The sequence below is a fragment of the Falco cherrug genome, chromosome 15 (genome assembly GCF_023634085.1).
Source record: "Falco cherrug isolate bFalChe1 chromosome 15, bFalChe1.pri, whole genome shotgun sequence".
NCBI lineage: Eukaryota > Metazoa > Chordata > Aves > Falconiformes > Falconidae > Falco > Falco cherrug.
The window spans coordinates 2,388,472-2,405,557 of NC_073711.1; the positions used below are offsets into that span (position 1 = coordinate 2,388,472).

At 44.3% G+C, this 17,086-nt stretch overlaps 1 protein-coding gene across 2 annotated transcripts in view; it reads left to right on the forward strand.

The window, feature by feature from the left end:
• The window catches only part of ARHGEF9 (Cdc42 guanine nucleotide exchange factor 9), a 221,546-nt gene that overhangs the window by 33,834 nt on the left and 170,626 nt on the right, over nucleotides 1-17,086 (forward strand). For both annotated transcript variants that reach the window (XM_055727375.1, XM_055727376.1), the window contains exons 3-4: nucleotides 5,204-5,351; nucleotides 7,991-8,100. In XM_055727375.1, the coding sequence (XP_055583350.1) occupies nucleotides 5,204-5,351; nucleotides 7,991-8,100 (258 nt within the window). The remainder of the gene's footprint in view (nucleotides 1-5,203; nucleotides 5,352-7,990; nucleotides 8,101-17,086) is intronic.

Here is a 17,086-nt window from a genome sequence, read left to right on the forward strand (position 1 = left end):
GAAATGAAAGTGTCTTCCTTATTTTGAGAGATAGATATGAGAAATGAACTGAAAGATGATATGGAGGTTTTACTAGGTTTTGGACGGTTGCAAACTATAGAAGCTTCCATTTTTCATGTCCCCACTGAAGTGAATTATCTTCATCCCACCTCTGAAAACACCACAGCCTCCCAACAGGGAGAATGTTGCTGCAGGGAGTCAGGCATAGCCCCAGAAGTTGTATTTGACCACTTCCAGAAGTTTGAGATAATGCTTAGTTGGAAGGAAGCTTTGATACCACATAGACTACTTTGTGGTTCTGGCTTTTCCATTGGGGTTTCAAAATACCGACCTATTTCAAAATAGCCCTTGGACAGGGTTTGTAGGGGATTTGATGCCTCCTTTGGGAATTACGTGAGGAAAGGTTGCAAAGTACGCATCTGACTTCATATCTGAGGCATCAGCTTAGAGTTTTTGGAACCAGAAACTTGATTTGGGCTTGTTGCTGGCAGGGAGATCCTCTCTGCTCGTTTCAGGGGCATGCACAGGGACTGAGTGAGCACTGTGGAGCGTTTTGGTTTGTGTCACTCTTGCAGTGCAGGAGCAGAGGCTTTTCACTGCAGTCTTTCTATGCCCTCTGCTGGCTGATTTGTGAAATAAGACTTTATTTTTACGGAACACAAAACCCTACCTTTTTCCTTAAGATTTTGAATTCTGTCTCCAAAGGGTTTGCAGACTGCAGCTTGCTTCTGGCTGTTGTGGCTGCACATAGACACCAGTTGGTTTTGTGATGCCGTTTTCTGGGGAACTCTGACTGCCAGAAGTGTGAAAATGAGATTGCTACAGACTTGTCAAGCTGGGCAAAAGGTGTCTGTCCCACGAGATGAGGTGCCAGGCCGACACATGGTCCCACATTTCCCAAGCAGTTTGCTTTCAGAGCCCTGTAAGGGCTGTCTGATCAAATTCACTTATGCTGTAAAGCATCACAGCAGATGGTTGCAGATGTTTCCTTTGAGCAGCCATTGACTTTGTTCTGCTGGGTCCCGTACTTAGGAGCCAACCTGTTCAGGTGCCATAAAGGTGCTCCCTGTTGTGGAGCGTGAGCAGCCCATACTGATGGAGCAGGATCAGTGCTTTCATGGCGTTACTAGGTTTTGTGATTTCTGTGCAATAGCTGCACACTGTGTTGCTCTGTGTGGGAAACTGAGAGGATCTCCCTGTGTGGTGGGTCTAACTGGAAGCACAGGATTACTGATTTGCCTGAGTGTGCTCATGCCAGAGGATGTGTTTGCAGATTTGCTCTGTGATAACTGGGGCACATCTCAGATCCTCCCACAAGTTTGGAGTTTTACTTCAGTGCAGCAGCTGCAAGTGCTTTTTCACAAGAGGAAGATACAGCAACTTTTTCTGTGTTTGATGAGAAATTGCAAGTGATGTGCAACAAGTTCTGATAGTGACCTTTGGCTTGAGATTGTTTTATTGTCTCTCTGCTACAGAACATTCTGGGAGCAGCTGCAGAAATGGGACTGCTGAGTTGGATTTGTCTTTACCCTCCCCACTCTGTTGAATGACACTAAGCAGGAAATAGGTAATTCTGAGAGCTGATCTTCAGACTCTCTTCATCTCCTGGTTATTGGCAGTAAACTGGGTTGTATCTCAGCTACTGCTGGTAGTTGTGCTTATAAAAGACTTCATAGTCCTTCCAAATTAAGAAATAGTACTTTACTTTCCAAATCCTGCTGTTGCCAGGAGCCCTGTACTCCTGTCTGTAGTGAGGTATGATTTAGTTGTAGAATGAAGATTCGTTGTATTTATGGCTTTTAGTGTGGTTATGTCTGACAATCATCTTATTTTTAGAGGAGACAAAACCTCTAAAGCCTATCTCCAAGCTGGGTTTTTTTTTGTATTTTTAATAACCACGAGGTGCTAGCAAAATCTTGAATTAAAGCCCGTATTTAGTGCTGTCTATAGTGGGGTAGGGTTTTTTTTGGGAAACATATTTTTAGCATTGTCAGGGAAAGGCAGGTTTAGTTTGCAAAGCTGATAGGCTTTACATGTATATATAACCAGCCACTGAACACATAGTTAATTCAGATTTCCACGTGTTTTTCTTAAAATACTTTTTGGGTCTTGCCTTCATCTAGTTTCTAGCCTCAAATTTACAACAGGCCCCCTCCTGCCATCTTTGGTGCCGTCAGAGTGGTGATATGAATGGGGACCACTGGGCATTGCTGGCCTATATGCTAAAGGGTCTGTGTGTCCACAGCTTCTCTAGGTGGAAGGTTTTCTTTGGCTTTTACCTCCTCCCAGCTGTTAGCCAGTCCAGAGAAGCATACTGGGTCACTGGACACAGTGCTAGTGCTGGGAGTAGGGAGTGAGGATCAAGCCTTAATTCATCCACAGACTCTCGCTGTGCCTTTGGGGTAATTATACCCTGTCTGCTTTGTTCTTCATCTGTAAGAGAACAGCACATCAGTGAAAACTGGGGCTGCTGGAGTCTTGGGGACAGATACACTAAACCATATGAGGCACCCCATTATTAGCAGTGCCATGGAAGTATGACAGATCTGTCTCTTAATTAAGGCTAGAAGCCTTCCAGTGAGGAGCACCTCCTGTTTTCTTCTCCTGACCTTTGTAAACTGATTTTTCTGCTGATTTTTTGACTCTACATTATACACAAGACTTCCAGGGTTTCACATATCACAGAGCAGAAGATGTAAAGTAGGAGTTTGAATTGTGATTTTTCTAAAAAAGAAAATTCCATTTGGCAAAGTATTGCTGTACTAGCTGTCTCTTTCAGGATATTTTCTTCCTGAAATAGAATAATAAAAGTTGGAGTCACCCAAAACGGAGGAAAACTCCAGTGTTTTTCTCAAGTTAGCTATAAATGCTAATTCATTCTTTGGATTAATGTTACCAAATGTTAAGATGTAACTGGGGTGTTTGACCACTGTCTTGTTAGCAGTTGTTATCGGTCAGCTTCCAGAGGAACTGCTGTGATAACTTCTGCTTTCTCCTCTGTGAATCTTTCAGGAAAAATAATTGTTTTAGTTTTGCTAAAAACATATCTGGGCATTTGCAGAGAATAAGGTCCCAGTTTTCTTTGAAGTGCTGTGGTTTGCCCAGTCCTTGCATTTGGACCATCTGAAACCTGGTAAGGGCTGTAACTTGTGTTCTCCCTGGACATGAGGCACACTATAATAATTGAAAAAAACAACCCCAAAATTGTGGTAGTAGGTGCTACAAACATTAGAGAGCATATGCAAGCAGCTAGGTACATATCCCCAGTCATACCAGAAACCACCAGGAAAAGATGTAGGGTTGGTGGGAAGCATTGTGAAAGAAAAACAGCTGTGCTTATAAAGAGACTTGATTTTACAGGTATTGGGTTGCAGGAGGGTGAGTGCATTTGTATTAGACATTTGTTAGCAGCTAAGTGGTACAAGGCTCTGCTTTTGAAGGAGGACAGTCCATGGGTCTGATATGTTCTTTTGTGGTTATGTATTCGACCAAAGCGCTTCAAGTCCATCTATACATGAAGAGTCCTTCCTTTCTCCAGAAGGTTCTCTGTACCCTCCCAGTGATTCCAGCAGCACAGCAATAATAGCAATGCTGTTACGTTTATCCACCGCCTGTCCTTTTCATAGACCATCTGTAAGCTTCTGTTTATGGAATTGGAAAAGACCTTATATGACCTCTGGAAGTACCTGGAAGGGAGTGTTTTGTTAAGATTTTTGGGAATGAGGAAGATGACATCCTGTTACTAATTTAATTCACTTTTACATAGATCTTTTTATCAGAAAGACTGTTGAGTTTTGCAGGAATTGTTTTTTATGTGTATCCCAGATTTATTCTAAGAACTTGTAGTTTTTATTTTTATAATAACATGGGCAGATCCTATTGTTTATTTTTTTTATTTGTATTTGATATAGGCATTTTATATCTGCATGGGCAGATCCTATTATTTACGCTGCTGGATGAGCACACACATAAACAGACTGTTCTCCTAAACCTCACCATTGCAAACTTGTTGCTTTACTCCATGACTATGTCCTTCAAGTGCTAGTCTTTCTGAAAAAACGTCTTGTTCCATTTTCCACTTCTTATGTGTCTCTTGAGCATGGCTGTACATGGAGACCAGTGGTGACTGATAGCTGGAAAAAAAATCCAGAATTTCATTTTGCTGTTTCCTGTAGGCCACCAAAGGATGCATCTGGTAGTTCAGTTCAGGAGTGTCTGTTGAAGCAGACTCCCAACTGCTTGCCTCTCAGTGATTGAGTGCATTAATTGCTCTTAGTGACCCTAGGCAGTTTCACCTGGGACCTCCACACCATGCCCATGGGCCTGGCCGCTCATTTAAGCTCTACCTTAAGCACTCAATCCTTTCTTGAGACACATGAGAGGAGTTCTGGTCTCCTGCTCAGCCATAGCTGTGCCTTTGCCTGGCCGTGGCCCTGCTGGGCTAGACACCAACCTGGGGCCTGATTTCTTTGCTTGACCTTGAAGCTGCCTCATCACCATAGGTCTGCTTGATGATCACGGGGCTGTGTCTGCCCTTGATGTGTAAACTGACTCACCTGCTTTACTTTGGATCTGCTTCATCACCACAAATGTGCCTAATGATCTGAAATCTAGCTGACCCTGGCCACCATCTCCAGACCTGGCCTGGACCTTTGCTTAGGCACTGTGGCATGGGGCGGGCAGGTGAGGCCCCATCCTGCCAACCAAGTTATCTCTGATAGTTGGATTGCTGTCTTTTAGAAAGCAGCCAGCCCTCACTGCACCTTGTGAAGCCAACCCAAAATGTTTTAGCTAGTACTGGGTCCTCAGCACCATCTAATTCACTCCCTGTCTGTGCTCCTTCTGGGACTTGGTGGTGTGAGAGTAGCCAAATGCTGTGCAGAAAGCAGACATCTCCATTACATGTTACTTTCAGAAGTGCCTTAGCAGCGAAGTGCTACTGGAAGTTGTTGGACTTACACACCATGAGCTGTGCTCAAGCTATGAGTCCCATACAGTCAGAGTTGGGGCACTCCAACACCAGAGCCAGCAAGTCTTAACCATTCAGTTAAAAAAAAATGAAGCTGCTGCAGATTGCAGCGAGAAGCTCTAAAGTGTGTTGCACTGTCCTGAAAGTTGTATGTATTATTATATGTTCTGTGATTGCTTTGTCTGAGGTTTGACACATATTGGTAAAATTATTCTCCGACTCTTTTCTTGCCAGCCGATGTCTCATCCTTCTCAACCGTCCCCACAAGCGCCACCCTTCAAAGTCCTTGTGGAGAGATGTCGCTCCGAACCCCTCTCCCAGAGCACCCCAATGGGGCTGGACCAGGTGGGAGGGCGCATGCAGCACTTGCTCAGAAGACGTGGTGAGTAGCTTTGTGTTTTTGTCCCAGGTTTGTTTTCTGGTCTTTGCCTGTAAAGAAAGCCAAGGGCAATATGATTTGAAAAGTCAGAAATGAGGCTTGCATCCATGTTTCTTACAACCCGGGAGCCAGGTGAGGGAGCTCTGATAGCCTCATGCTAGGGAGTTTCTTGCTAGCTAATAAACTCTTTTTTTGCATGCGGTGTATTTATGAAATAAGGCTATTTTTTTCTTTTTAATGTCTCCGAACATAGTCCCTATAGTTACGAGAAGATGAACAGATAGGCACATAAGGTGTAAAAGCTGTTCAGCAACTTCTGTGTGAGTTTTCATTTGGTAGTTTCCTCTTGGCTTTCTGTCCTCTTAGCAGCCTTTGTTGTTAGTACTTACATTTGGAGGTGGCAAGTGGTGATGGATACTGAGAGCACAACTCAAGTCTGATGTTTGTTTGGAAACACAGTAAGAAGTGAAGATTTTTTTTTTTTCTCCTGTGCTTGGTTAATCTTGCTGATCAAGAAGAGCATCTCGTAAGCCAAAGGCTATGATGAGCTATCCTCTGCATTTGTCCTGCTCAAAATGACGCTAGGGAGAACACTACAGAATGTATTTGCTGGAAGGATCTTGTGTTGGCAGGTAAACACGCTGGTGGTTGAATAGATGACATCATTCTTTGAACCTCTAATTAAAAAGATTGATAATTAGGGTAAGGAAATTGTTTCCTGAAGGGATGCTGCTGACACCAGGAATCCTGTGATTTAGCAATGGGCAAGTATGGGAATGCTGCCAGACTGTGCTGGCATTGCTCGGGAGCATGCTAGGGATCCAAGTGGTTAATGGGTGGTGGCAGCACATCAGGGTTAAGAACTAGGAAGGAAAAGGCAAAGTGGCTGCCTCTTTAATTGATGGTTCTTCTGTTGGGGTGCACACGTTTCTAGCACGTGGGGAATAACACATGCATCTCTCAATGTGAGCATTACTGTGTTTGCACGTCGCTCCTGAGTGCTACTATGTCGGCACATTGCCTCTGGAGCCTGGTAGCAGCCTCCTGCTATAATCGGCACTTGCACTACAGCTTGATTTTCTGCGAGTCTAGAAAGTGAAACGCGTGTTGCTAAAAATAACAGCAGGCTGCCTGCGTCAGCATCGTGTTTAGGAAATAGGTCTCAGTGCAATCTCTCTCCCAGCAACGCTGGAAGAAAATCAGGATTGCTGCCCACCCAGCCATGCTAGGGCTGCAGCAGGGTCCCCACCTATTTGATGTGGGGACAGGGAGCATGTTGTGTGTGTGTGTGTGTGTGTGTTTTACCCTGGTAAGTAAAGGTGACTTGAACCCTAGGAGCTGGGCTGTGGATCTCCACTCTCCCAAAGCCTGGGACCATTTACCCTTTGTTATCTGGTTTTAAACCCCTCAGGACTGACACAGTCTAAAACCTCTGCCTGGGTTAAAGGTGTATTGGGAAAAAGAAAATTAGTGTTGTGCATCTTTCAGGGAAGAATTCCAGAATTTCACTGTTTTCTGTCAATGTGTTTCTTCATGAGCAGGGTGACGAGCCTCCAGGGGATGGGAACACCCGTGGGTGTGTGTATGCATACCCAGGCACACGTATGTGCGCAGCCTGGACCACATGCACCTGCTGACAGGAGCCTGTGCTGGCAGCTGCTGTGGGTGCACATGAGTGGTACTCAGCTCCGTTTCCTTCCTCCCAGTGGCTGTCACTCCAGGATAGGGGACATGAAGAATCTAACAGAAGAAGGGATTAAAATCTAACCTTGCCACATGTGGGAGGAAAAACCCCAGTCTCACACAGAACGGCAGCTTCACCCCAGGAAAGGAGGGATAGGATGGGGAGCTGAAAATTTGGGTTGATTAGAAAAAAGTAGAGCTTAATTTTGAAATGTGAATTGCCAGCTCTCTTCCACCATTTGCCTCTTCTTTACAAGCTGTTTTGTGCTTGGGTATGTACCATCTGTAGGGCCAGGCTGAGGTTTGGTGTAAATGGGATTGCTTGCTTAAAGCTGGATCAGAATTGTATCTGTGAGGGATTGGCCTGAAATGCTTGGGGTGAGAAGTAGCCCAGTTTCTTTGAAAAACAGCTTTTATGGACTTTTCCATTTTTGTTTTCTGCATAAATTTGAGGAGCTGTTTCTTTTTCAAGGCATTGCATCATATGGACCACAGCAACTGTAAAGCTGGGATTTCTGCAGGTCCAAACTGCAGGGGTGCTGTTAGCAGTTATGACCCAAGGAGCTATTGCACTTTTAATACTGGTGCATGCAGATGAGGTGCTTGTGCTGCCTGGTGCTCCTGGGAGAGTATTCTGGCTCCACACCCAGCTTGTCTGACCCCACCTGCTTACACCACCTCTGAATTTGGCTCTGGGCTCTTAGTTTGTGCCTGCGTTTTTGTAGTACCCAAGCTGCACTATTTTTCTTGTATCCCAAGAGCACTGAATAAAGCACCTAAATATACTCTCTGCTCTCTTTTTCTAAAGAAGAGGTTGAATGAGTCTCTTGCAAACAATTTTGTTTCTTTCATTTAAAAGAACAGCCTCCGCCCCCAGCCTGAGCTAAAGCACAGCATTTATCTTTTGTCATTCCTTTTTTTTTTTCTTTTTTTTTTTCCTGTGGATTTTATCCTGGCAGCTGAGAACGAACAGGCTTCAAAGACTCTGAAGGTGCGCGGGAACTGCAGGAACGGTGGACGTCGATGGAACCTCTTCAAGCCTGGAGCTGAGAAGCTGCAAATCAGTAGGGTAAGGTGTTTGAAATATGCCTCTGCCTGCTGCAGGGGTAAGTATTTACCTGCTGCATGTTTAGCCTTGGTAACTAATAATATGCTTTATTAACAATATGCTTTACTAACAGCTTTCTGAGTCTGTGGTTCCTTCAGCCACAGACAGGGATTTTTATTAGAGTCATTTTGTAGCAATAAAAGAATAGGTGCATTATCCTTTCCCCCTGGACTAGTTTCCCTTCAATGTATATTGGAGGCTTTGTGGTCTAACGGAGGCATTGGGCCTCCCATTTCTTTGGCTGAATGTTCCTTGCAGGTGGAGGGAACTGTGATGTCTCAGATCACCTATATAGGTTTACTCTGTGGTTTTGGTGATTTTAATTTTTTTTTTGTTTCCTCTTTAATCATGTGACCTTTGGGTTTGGTACTGCTGCCAGCACCATCTCAGTGACAAATTCATATCACTGATTCTTTCCTGAAGTGTTTTGCAAATACAGGCACAATTCGCTTTGTTCCTTTTTTGTGAATGGTTCCTCTAGTAGAGGAAGTAAAAGCTGTTGTGGGCCTGAGGATGTCCATGTCTATTTCTGGGAAAAATTCAGAAAAAATGGCAAAAATTGTACCATTTGTCTGATATGTTTCCTTGCTTGGTTGGGCGGTTGTTTTTCATCTGTGCTGTGTTGTGTGTTTGAAGTATGGAGAACTTGGTTATTCCATAGTCTTGTTTCAGATTTGTGTTATTTATGAGTCTGGTTTCACTGGTACCCAACACATAAGGCTCTGGATTGTCCAAAACCCAATAGATTTGCTAGCTGGCATCTAATGTGATGCAGGAAGAGTCTTCTAGTGAAGAAGGCAGAAGAGGTTTAGCCCTTCTTGTTCCTCTAGGGCAGGCAAACAAAGGATGATCTGGGAGCCAGGAATTTCCCTGCTAGAATAAAGAGGGGGAACTGACCTTCTGCAGTTGTGTCTCAGTGGCTTTTCCCCTCCCTGTTACTGCCCTTCCTTACCAGTCCTTTATTGTATTATTTTTCCCTTTGATACCTGATGAACTGCCTTCCTGAAATATGATTTCCAGGGAGAGGAGGGCCTGGCCTCTGTGTCTCTTTTTCCATCATAGAAGCAGTAAGGTGGCATTAAGTGAGACTGACTTTTCCAGCCTGTTTGTGTTGGGTATTGGCTTCCAGGGAACACGTGCAGGGATGGACCACTGGTATTTCAGTCACTTGTGACTTTCTGGAATGCCATCTTGCATCACTTCTCTTTCCTGATTTTTTGTGGGCTGAGATACAAGCCAGAGGATATATAGACAAGGATTTCAGCCCTTCCTTTTCTCTACCTTCCCTTTTGGGTCCTACTTTACTTCCCAGATGTAGACTGCTACCTTTGTCTCAGGAAGGCTGTTTCAGTTAAGGCATGCTGAACATTTAAGCTCCTGGAAGATAAAATTATCCAAATCCAATAGAGTTGTTTGTCCTCAGGGCCAGAATAAAGGCAGGCAACTGCAGAGCTGCTGTTGCAGTAATGAAGTATCCTCTCATACAGTCTGCAAGCCCTACCTCAGAGTATCATCATGTGTGTTATTCATATAAACCATTTCTATGTTCAGGATCTGGTGCTGGCCAGTGCATCGATATGTTTGGTCTACCTTGATTAATCAAGCAATTTCTTAATCTTTTAAGAGGAGCCATATGTTTTGCAGCCTCCATAGCTGTCCTTCAGGCCCTGCTTGGAAACCAAGGTGCTATTCCATTTTGACACAATATTGCTACTGAATATATGAGAAAAAAAATGGTCTGTGTTCTGAGTCATCTCAATAAAACGAGACCTGTTTCTGATTACAAATAGAGCCTGACATTAAAGCACCCTTACAAAGGCAGCAGAAAAATGAAACTTCAGCAAACCAAAAATACTGCTGAAGTTTGGCAAGGGTTAGTTAAGAAACTTTGCTTCTGCAATGGTGATACCTAGGAAGGAAGTGGAACTGGAAAGGGAAGCAAGCTTCTCATGAGCACAGAGACCTGTGTGTGATGTTCAGCTCTGACACACTTGTGCCAAAGGCCCGTACATCACTGGGACAGAGAATTGGTTTTGGGTGCTGATCAAGATGCCCTTGGAGACTTGTTCAGTGCTGCCATTAGGCAGGTTGTTGCTCAGCCTGAATTACAACAAACAGGCAGGTGTGAAGCCTGTGCTGGGGTTTATAAGTGCTGCAAGAGTAGAATATATACATGTGGCTTACAATAGCAGTGCTGGAAAATCCATCTGTTGCCTTTGCCCCAAGCCGAGTGAAGATCTACAGGTCTGTAAAGCCAGAAAGATATTTCTTCTTTGGAAAGATTTATAAATTTGAGGTAAGATTTGTGGGCTTGGGTATCTCTTGTCAGGTGTGTTCATTGACAGATGACAACCAGTCGGGTGGCAGAGCTAGCACAGTGATTTATACTTCCAAACCAGAGGCCAGGCTTCTGCAGAAACTAAGCCTGATCTTGAATGGGAATGTGTGAGGTGGAAAGAGAGCAAGAGGAGACCAATGAAGTGTCAGGCTTGTCTTAGCAGCATTGGTACCATCTTGGCCTTTGGAGAGATGTGGGTTGTTGTGCAAAAAGAGTATTGGTATCACTCTGTCGTGCAAAAATGCAGCTGCCTTGTGAACCCTTGGAGGCTGCTTGTTCTTTGCTCTGTGCAATGTGGAGATTTTGGCAAGAAAGCTTTCCCCTGTTCCTCTCCCCTCCCCTTCCTCTTTTTTTTTCTTCTTTTTTTTTTATTTGGCTAGAGTTGTATATGTGATTTAGAAACGGCATCTCTTAACTACATGTTAGCCCAGAAGTCTGGGCTGAGAGGTTGAACCTAAGCCCAAGGAGGAAGTCCCCTTGTCAAGACCACTGTTTGTCACTGTTGTTTGTCACATCTGGTAACGGCGTACATCATTTTGCAGCTGGCTGCATCTTGATCCATCTGCTCAGAAAGCAGGGATGGCACTTGCAGAAGTAAGTGGTGGCTGCAGGAAAGGATAGAAGGGCAAGATTCTAATCCTGTTCTCCATCTCACCTTCATCCTAGGAGTGCACATGAGCATGCACAAACCTGTGTGTTTTCTTACTGCTCATGGCTCTCTTCTTCTATCAGTCACTCCCAAGCTGTCCTAACAAGTGAGTGTCTGCAAGTCTGGGCACAAGCTTTAGGAACTTTCTGTGGAGTAGGTAAGGTTTATTGTTCCCGCTTTGTAGGTGAGGTGAGAATAAGAAAACTGAAGCACTAGAGGGTGGTACATGTAGAGCCATGCAATTTTTTTTTTATTTTTTTATTTCTCTCCTAATTTCAAGGAGCAGGAGAAAAGTAAGTTGGGTCAAACTGAGGCAACTTTTAAAAGCTTTCAGTATTTATTTTTTTTTTTCCAGAAGTACACTTCTCAGCCTGGAAAAAACTCTGAATTGAAACAGTTTGTGTGCAAAGCATTTTATTTTAGCACTTGGGTCACTTAGAGCCTTTGGGTTTATGGGACCAGTTTGGCACGATTGATACCAACTTGTGTAGGACCTCAGGGTGCCCAAAAATGTGGCTTTGCTGCAGCAGACTCCTGAAACACCAAAGAGTAACTTGAAAGGCTGCCCTAGCTCTGACAGGGCCCTTGGCATCTGTCACGCTTCTGTGATTTACCCTCAGGCAGGTTCTGCCAGGTGAGACATGGCTGATCCCTGGGGACAATGGACAAGGGGAGAAAGGAGTTACTTTCTCTAGCCCCAGAGCAATTCTGGGAGATGCTTTATGGTCTGGATGCCAGAAGCAGAGGATTACAGTCCCATCCTGGATTGACTTTGTTCTGACCCAAATCACCCACCTCTGCTGCTGTTTATGAAGGCACTTGTTGCTTCTAGTTTGCTGTCCAGTCCAAGTCGTCTCAGCTCTTTCCATAGGCGAGTGCTGTGGGGACATGCTCCAGAAGGAGGTGCAGCCCATCCTAAAAGCAGAACCATCCTCTCAGTGTGTGGAGGCATGTGTGGGTTGATTCTATCTTATCTGTGACTAGAGATTTAATTTTTTTAGCTTAGCAAAGATGATTGTAAACAATCCTGTGCTCTTGCTACTTTTTCCCTTTCATGCCCTGTGTGCTCTTAAATGTATATGATGGAGGATGTATAAAACTTAAATGTATATGATGGAGGAGGCCACCATCTAATTAATAAGAATGGAAGCTTTGCATGAGAGCCAGCTTCTTTGACATCCTCTGTACTACTAATAGGTAGTCCAGCTGTGTAACAGTGTTGAATATTCACAACCCCCCACTAACCCAGTCTGTCCTTTCTCCTCTCTAAGTCATGAGCTGTTTTCAGAGGCTGGTGGGGCGTTGCCATTGCAGTGATGGTGGATGTATGAGTTTACAGCTCCCCAAAGCTAATTCCCCACTGGTGTGTTTATAAGTAACAGGAAATTCAAACAATGTGCAGCGTCCAGGAGAACAAGAGTGAAGGGAACGGAGTGAAGGAGAGGTTGATTTGGGTTCTCTTGCTCACGCTGTTCTGCAATGAATAGGGAACACTGCTTGATATTCAGTACCAGCTCTCCTGCTTTCTATTTTTATCTTCTAGTGTAATGCTGAGTGAGCATTTTGTTTAGTAGGGTTATTTTTTTTTCTATGTGAAATGTGTCCTGCACCATATTTCTCTTGCCTTGCTACTTAGGGGAGGAAGGGGGTGTGGCAGGATCATGGACTGCTGCATTCTGGTACGTGAGCTGTATTTAATCGTTGTCATTTTTCAGTCCTTCTGTCCATGTGAATAGGCTGATAGAAAAGCATGGTCCCATGGCTTTCCTAGTGCTAATTAGTTTAAATATCAGTGTGGTGGTTACAAGAGGTTTATATGCACATATGAGGGCTGCCAGGAAAACACATGCTCTTTGAATCTCCCTAATTCAGTACTTCTGCTGGCAGGCTATGCCTGATCTGTATATTTTTTGGGGGAGGTTGTTTTATATCTTGATAAACTTACTATGCTGCTCTACTTAACAGTGCTCTGAAATCTTGTTGTAGTTTTTTCCATTGCTTTCCTCCATGAAGCCACTCTTAGGCATTTATAAGTTTTTTTTACAAGTTCTGAAAAACTCTGTCTGTGCAGTATTGTTATATAAAAAAAAAAATATCAGCTTGCTCATTCAAGGAGGAAACAGCAATTCAGTCCAGGCTGACAGATCCTGATGCCCCTGTCTCAGAGCCTCATCACTCTCTAATGCTTATATGGTCCCCATCTGTCTGCGTGAAGTGTGCTCAGCAAGGCTGTCTGAATTAGTGGGGTTTGCAGCAGTGGGCAGCCTTTTAAGCACCTGAGGTCTGATGTGTCTAATCCGATTTAGTTTATGAACTGGTCAGAGCACAGAGAGCATTGAATGAATGTGTATAGTCTCCGGTGAACTCTAGGTCATCCCTAAACCCATTTGCATCCATTTCGCATGAATGGACCGTGCTTTGAACTTGTTCCCCAGTGACTGCAGTGAGTATTAGTGCAAAATGCACTTTAGGATTCCTAGTACCAGAAGTGAGCAGTACTTACAAACTTACCATGCTCTGGTTATTTTGTCTTGCTTAGAAATAACATTTAAAGAGTGCTGTGGTTTTGTAAGAGCAGTGCTGGGGGGCATAAGCCTTGTTGGTGTTACACCAACAGTGCCATAGCATGGGTGTTTCTCCACCATCCACCACACCTGGGGACAGACAGGGCTTCAGTGAGTGTGAATCCATCCAGGAAGAAACTTGAAATAATGAAATGGTGAACTTCTGAATTCTGGGTAGCATGAGAGAGATTTGAAGTTCCAGGCTTAGAAAAGGTTCTCAGCTGTTTAGAGGTTACATGTAAGCCTGTATTAAGAAGAATCTCAGCTTCCAGTTCATGATGGTCTTTGGTGCAATTGGACCTTGGGGTGTTTTCTGTGCAACTGCAGGTGGTAGGTACTGCATCCCACATAGTATTAGATGCATGTATAATGGTGACTGTACATAATCACCTCTTCTAAAGTTCAAATTAAGCTCTCTATCCTCATCTTAAATATCAGCTTGGAATAGTGCCTTTTCCCTATTGCTCAGTAGTTCTACCTTGGTTGCTCTGCTTCAACTCATTGCTCAGCTCGGTCACTGTTTCACTCTGGGATATGGTTCATACAAAAGAAGCTTTAATGTAAACTCAATTTGTGTTGCATTGCTAAAACCTTAATGACATTTTGCTTGGCAGCAGTATATAGTCTGTGTGGTTTGCCCTTCCCCAGTGCACTATGTTCTCAATAAACTGAAGTCCGTGGTAGGTGTAGCATGAAAAATCTCTGAGTAAATATTGGAACAAATGCTTTTGTAGTGCTTCCTAAGCTCTGGCTGCATTTGTGATTCAAGGCCACTGCAGTGTCACCTGTATTTAGCTGAAAGGGAGCTAAATTTGGGAGGGAGAGGCAAAAGCACAGGTCATACGTAGCTTTAAAAACTCTTGTGTAGCTGCTAAGATGTGATTCTGAGATGCATCTTCCACACAGAAGTGCTGCTGAAGCCACTGGTCACTGGCTAGGTGAATACATCCAGAAACTCATCAAGGAATGAAGGGGAAGGAGTTACCATGTATGTGGCTCCCTGTACTCTCAGAGATGAGGTCCAGAGCGCTTCACTGCATCATCAGACTGACATGGCCAAGGGCAATTCCCCTTTGGCTCCAGTGATGGAGAGCTGCAGTGTGGTGGTGGGAGGGCTGTTCTTAGGTTCCTGTGGTGTTGTGAGCTGCGTGCAATACCATGCTGTGTCCAAAGCCCTTGATTTGTTTCCATTGACAGCCTGGAAGGAAGATTTGGGACCATCCCTTCTGTTCCTTTCCTCAGCCTATCTAATCTGATGATACTCGTGTCATGTGGAGGGGATGTGTTGATAAAAAACAAATACAGTGCACATAGCCACACTGCTGTGATGCTTTGACTGGCATGTGGAAGTGTGGCACTTGCAGGGAAGGTGCAGTTACTTTGGCTGGATTTTGCTCTGTGCTTTGAAATCAAGAAGCTGAAGTAGGGTTTGGGTATCAAACTGCCACTACCTAGTACCACAGATAGGAATAAATATTCTAATCTTGTCCCTGGTTTTGTCCTATGGAATTACAGTGGTTTTCATACCTGAATTAAACTTGGGCCATTAACCCACCATAGTGCTTGTACTTGGAGAATGATGAGTATAAAATTAACAGAATGAGGAGCTGCAAAGGGAAGCTAGGTATTATATTAGTGAAATCATGCAGCCTGCAATGAGCTCTTTGATGAATCAGGGAAAACTTCATCTCTTAATGGACCACACAGAATATAAAGAATAATTCCCCTAATAAATCTCTTTCAGTCTCTAATATCTAGGGAAATATATTATCCTGTTGTCCAAAAACCTTGAAAGATCAGTCTTACCTGAACAAGAATAGACATTTTGTGTTAGCTTTGTCTGGTGTGATAGGATCAGCAGCTGCAGCCCTGTGCAACTGGAAAAAGGGTGGAATAATGGCTGGTTGCAGTACTGCTGTTACCAGTATTAAATACCATTTGCCATCACAGTACCAAGACAAACTCTGCATCAGCAGGATGCATTGCAGTGTCCTTTGAAGAGCAGGAGAGGCTGCAGAGCCTGAACCACCATAAGACAGTATCAGAGAAACCACCCCCTTGTCTGGGACACAGCACCAGACCTGTGGCCATTGGCGATCACCTTCAGGGGAGTCTCTGGCCGCTGGCCTTGAACCACTCTTGCCCTCAGCTGTGGATTTAACTTATACTGGAGAGCTGCTTGGGCTCTGGTCACTTCTCAAGTCAAGATGTATTTTCCTGTAAATCTACATGCTAATCAAGTGTTGTCTTCTGCAGTTCTGCTTGTCTGCTGTTGCTTTGCGTGGTGGTGTCAAATGTAGGGTTTCTCCTCAGTGATGCTATATATGATTTGGTAAGAAAAAGTGAAGCAAAATAATTACTGCAAGCCAGAAAAGGCCAGCTGTAAACCGCAGCTGGAGTGGGATGCCCAAGAAGCAGATGCCTGCAAGAGAGATGAGTCAGTACTGAATGATTCCCCTGTACACTCCTCCTCATACAAGAACTTACATATCTAAAAGAGAAATAACTCCACCACTGCCCTTGGTATGATGGGTGCTCCTTAACTCTTGGTTTCTTGACATGCTTCCAAATTTTTAGGTGAGTTTAGCCTTGCTTGGAGAAACAAGCAGGTCCCAATGCAGCCACACAGTGACCTGGGACTGTCTTTTGAAGAGACTTTCTATGCTGTAGGGGTACTTGGTGTCTCTGAGATATTTAGATGTGGAAGTGGATACACCAAATCAGTGTCAGCATAATGCTGGGGAAGGGACTGAGCTGAATAGTGAACAGCATGTTGCCAGGCAGTGACAGGGCTGCCTGGTTGCAGTTGTCTTTTGGGCACTTAAATGGGCTACAGTCAGGTGATATTCTCTAGAAAGCAGGGAAAACAAAGAGAAAAATGTAAATTAAAGCTTTTCAAGGGTTCACTGTAGCAGTGATGTGCTTTGGTGTCTTGGCAGTGATGTCCCTGGAATTGCACAGGGCAGTGCTGACAGAAGCTGTCTTGTGGGATTGCCGTTGTCTTGTGTTGACTCCCAGATGGTCAGCTGTGTGGGCCACTGCTGGCTTGATCACCTCTGGGAGATGTCCACTGTCTTTGCACTATGACAGACCTGGGCTGTGTTCTGCAGTGAGGCTTTCAGCTCCAGAGCAGCTCCATGAAATGGTTAAGCTAATGCAGTCTTTTGCAAATGGGTATGTTATTTTGTCTCCATCAAGCCTGCTGAACAGTGTACTGTCAGGTGTTCTCCCTGTAATTGCACTTTGTGGTGCTTGCTGTGTAATTCCTCTGCTGAAGTATAACACAGCACAATTGGCCAGCCAACGCTGTGAGCGGAGCTCCCAGGATGTGTTGTTTCAGTGCAGCGTTAGAGAGATGTTTCTAGACTCCCCTCCCATCTCTGGCAGCTCAGTGAT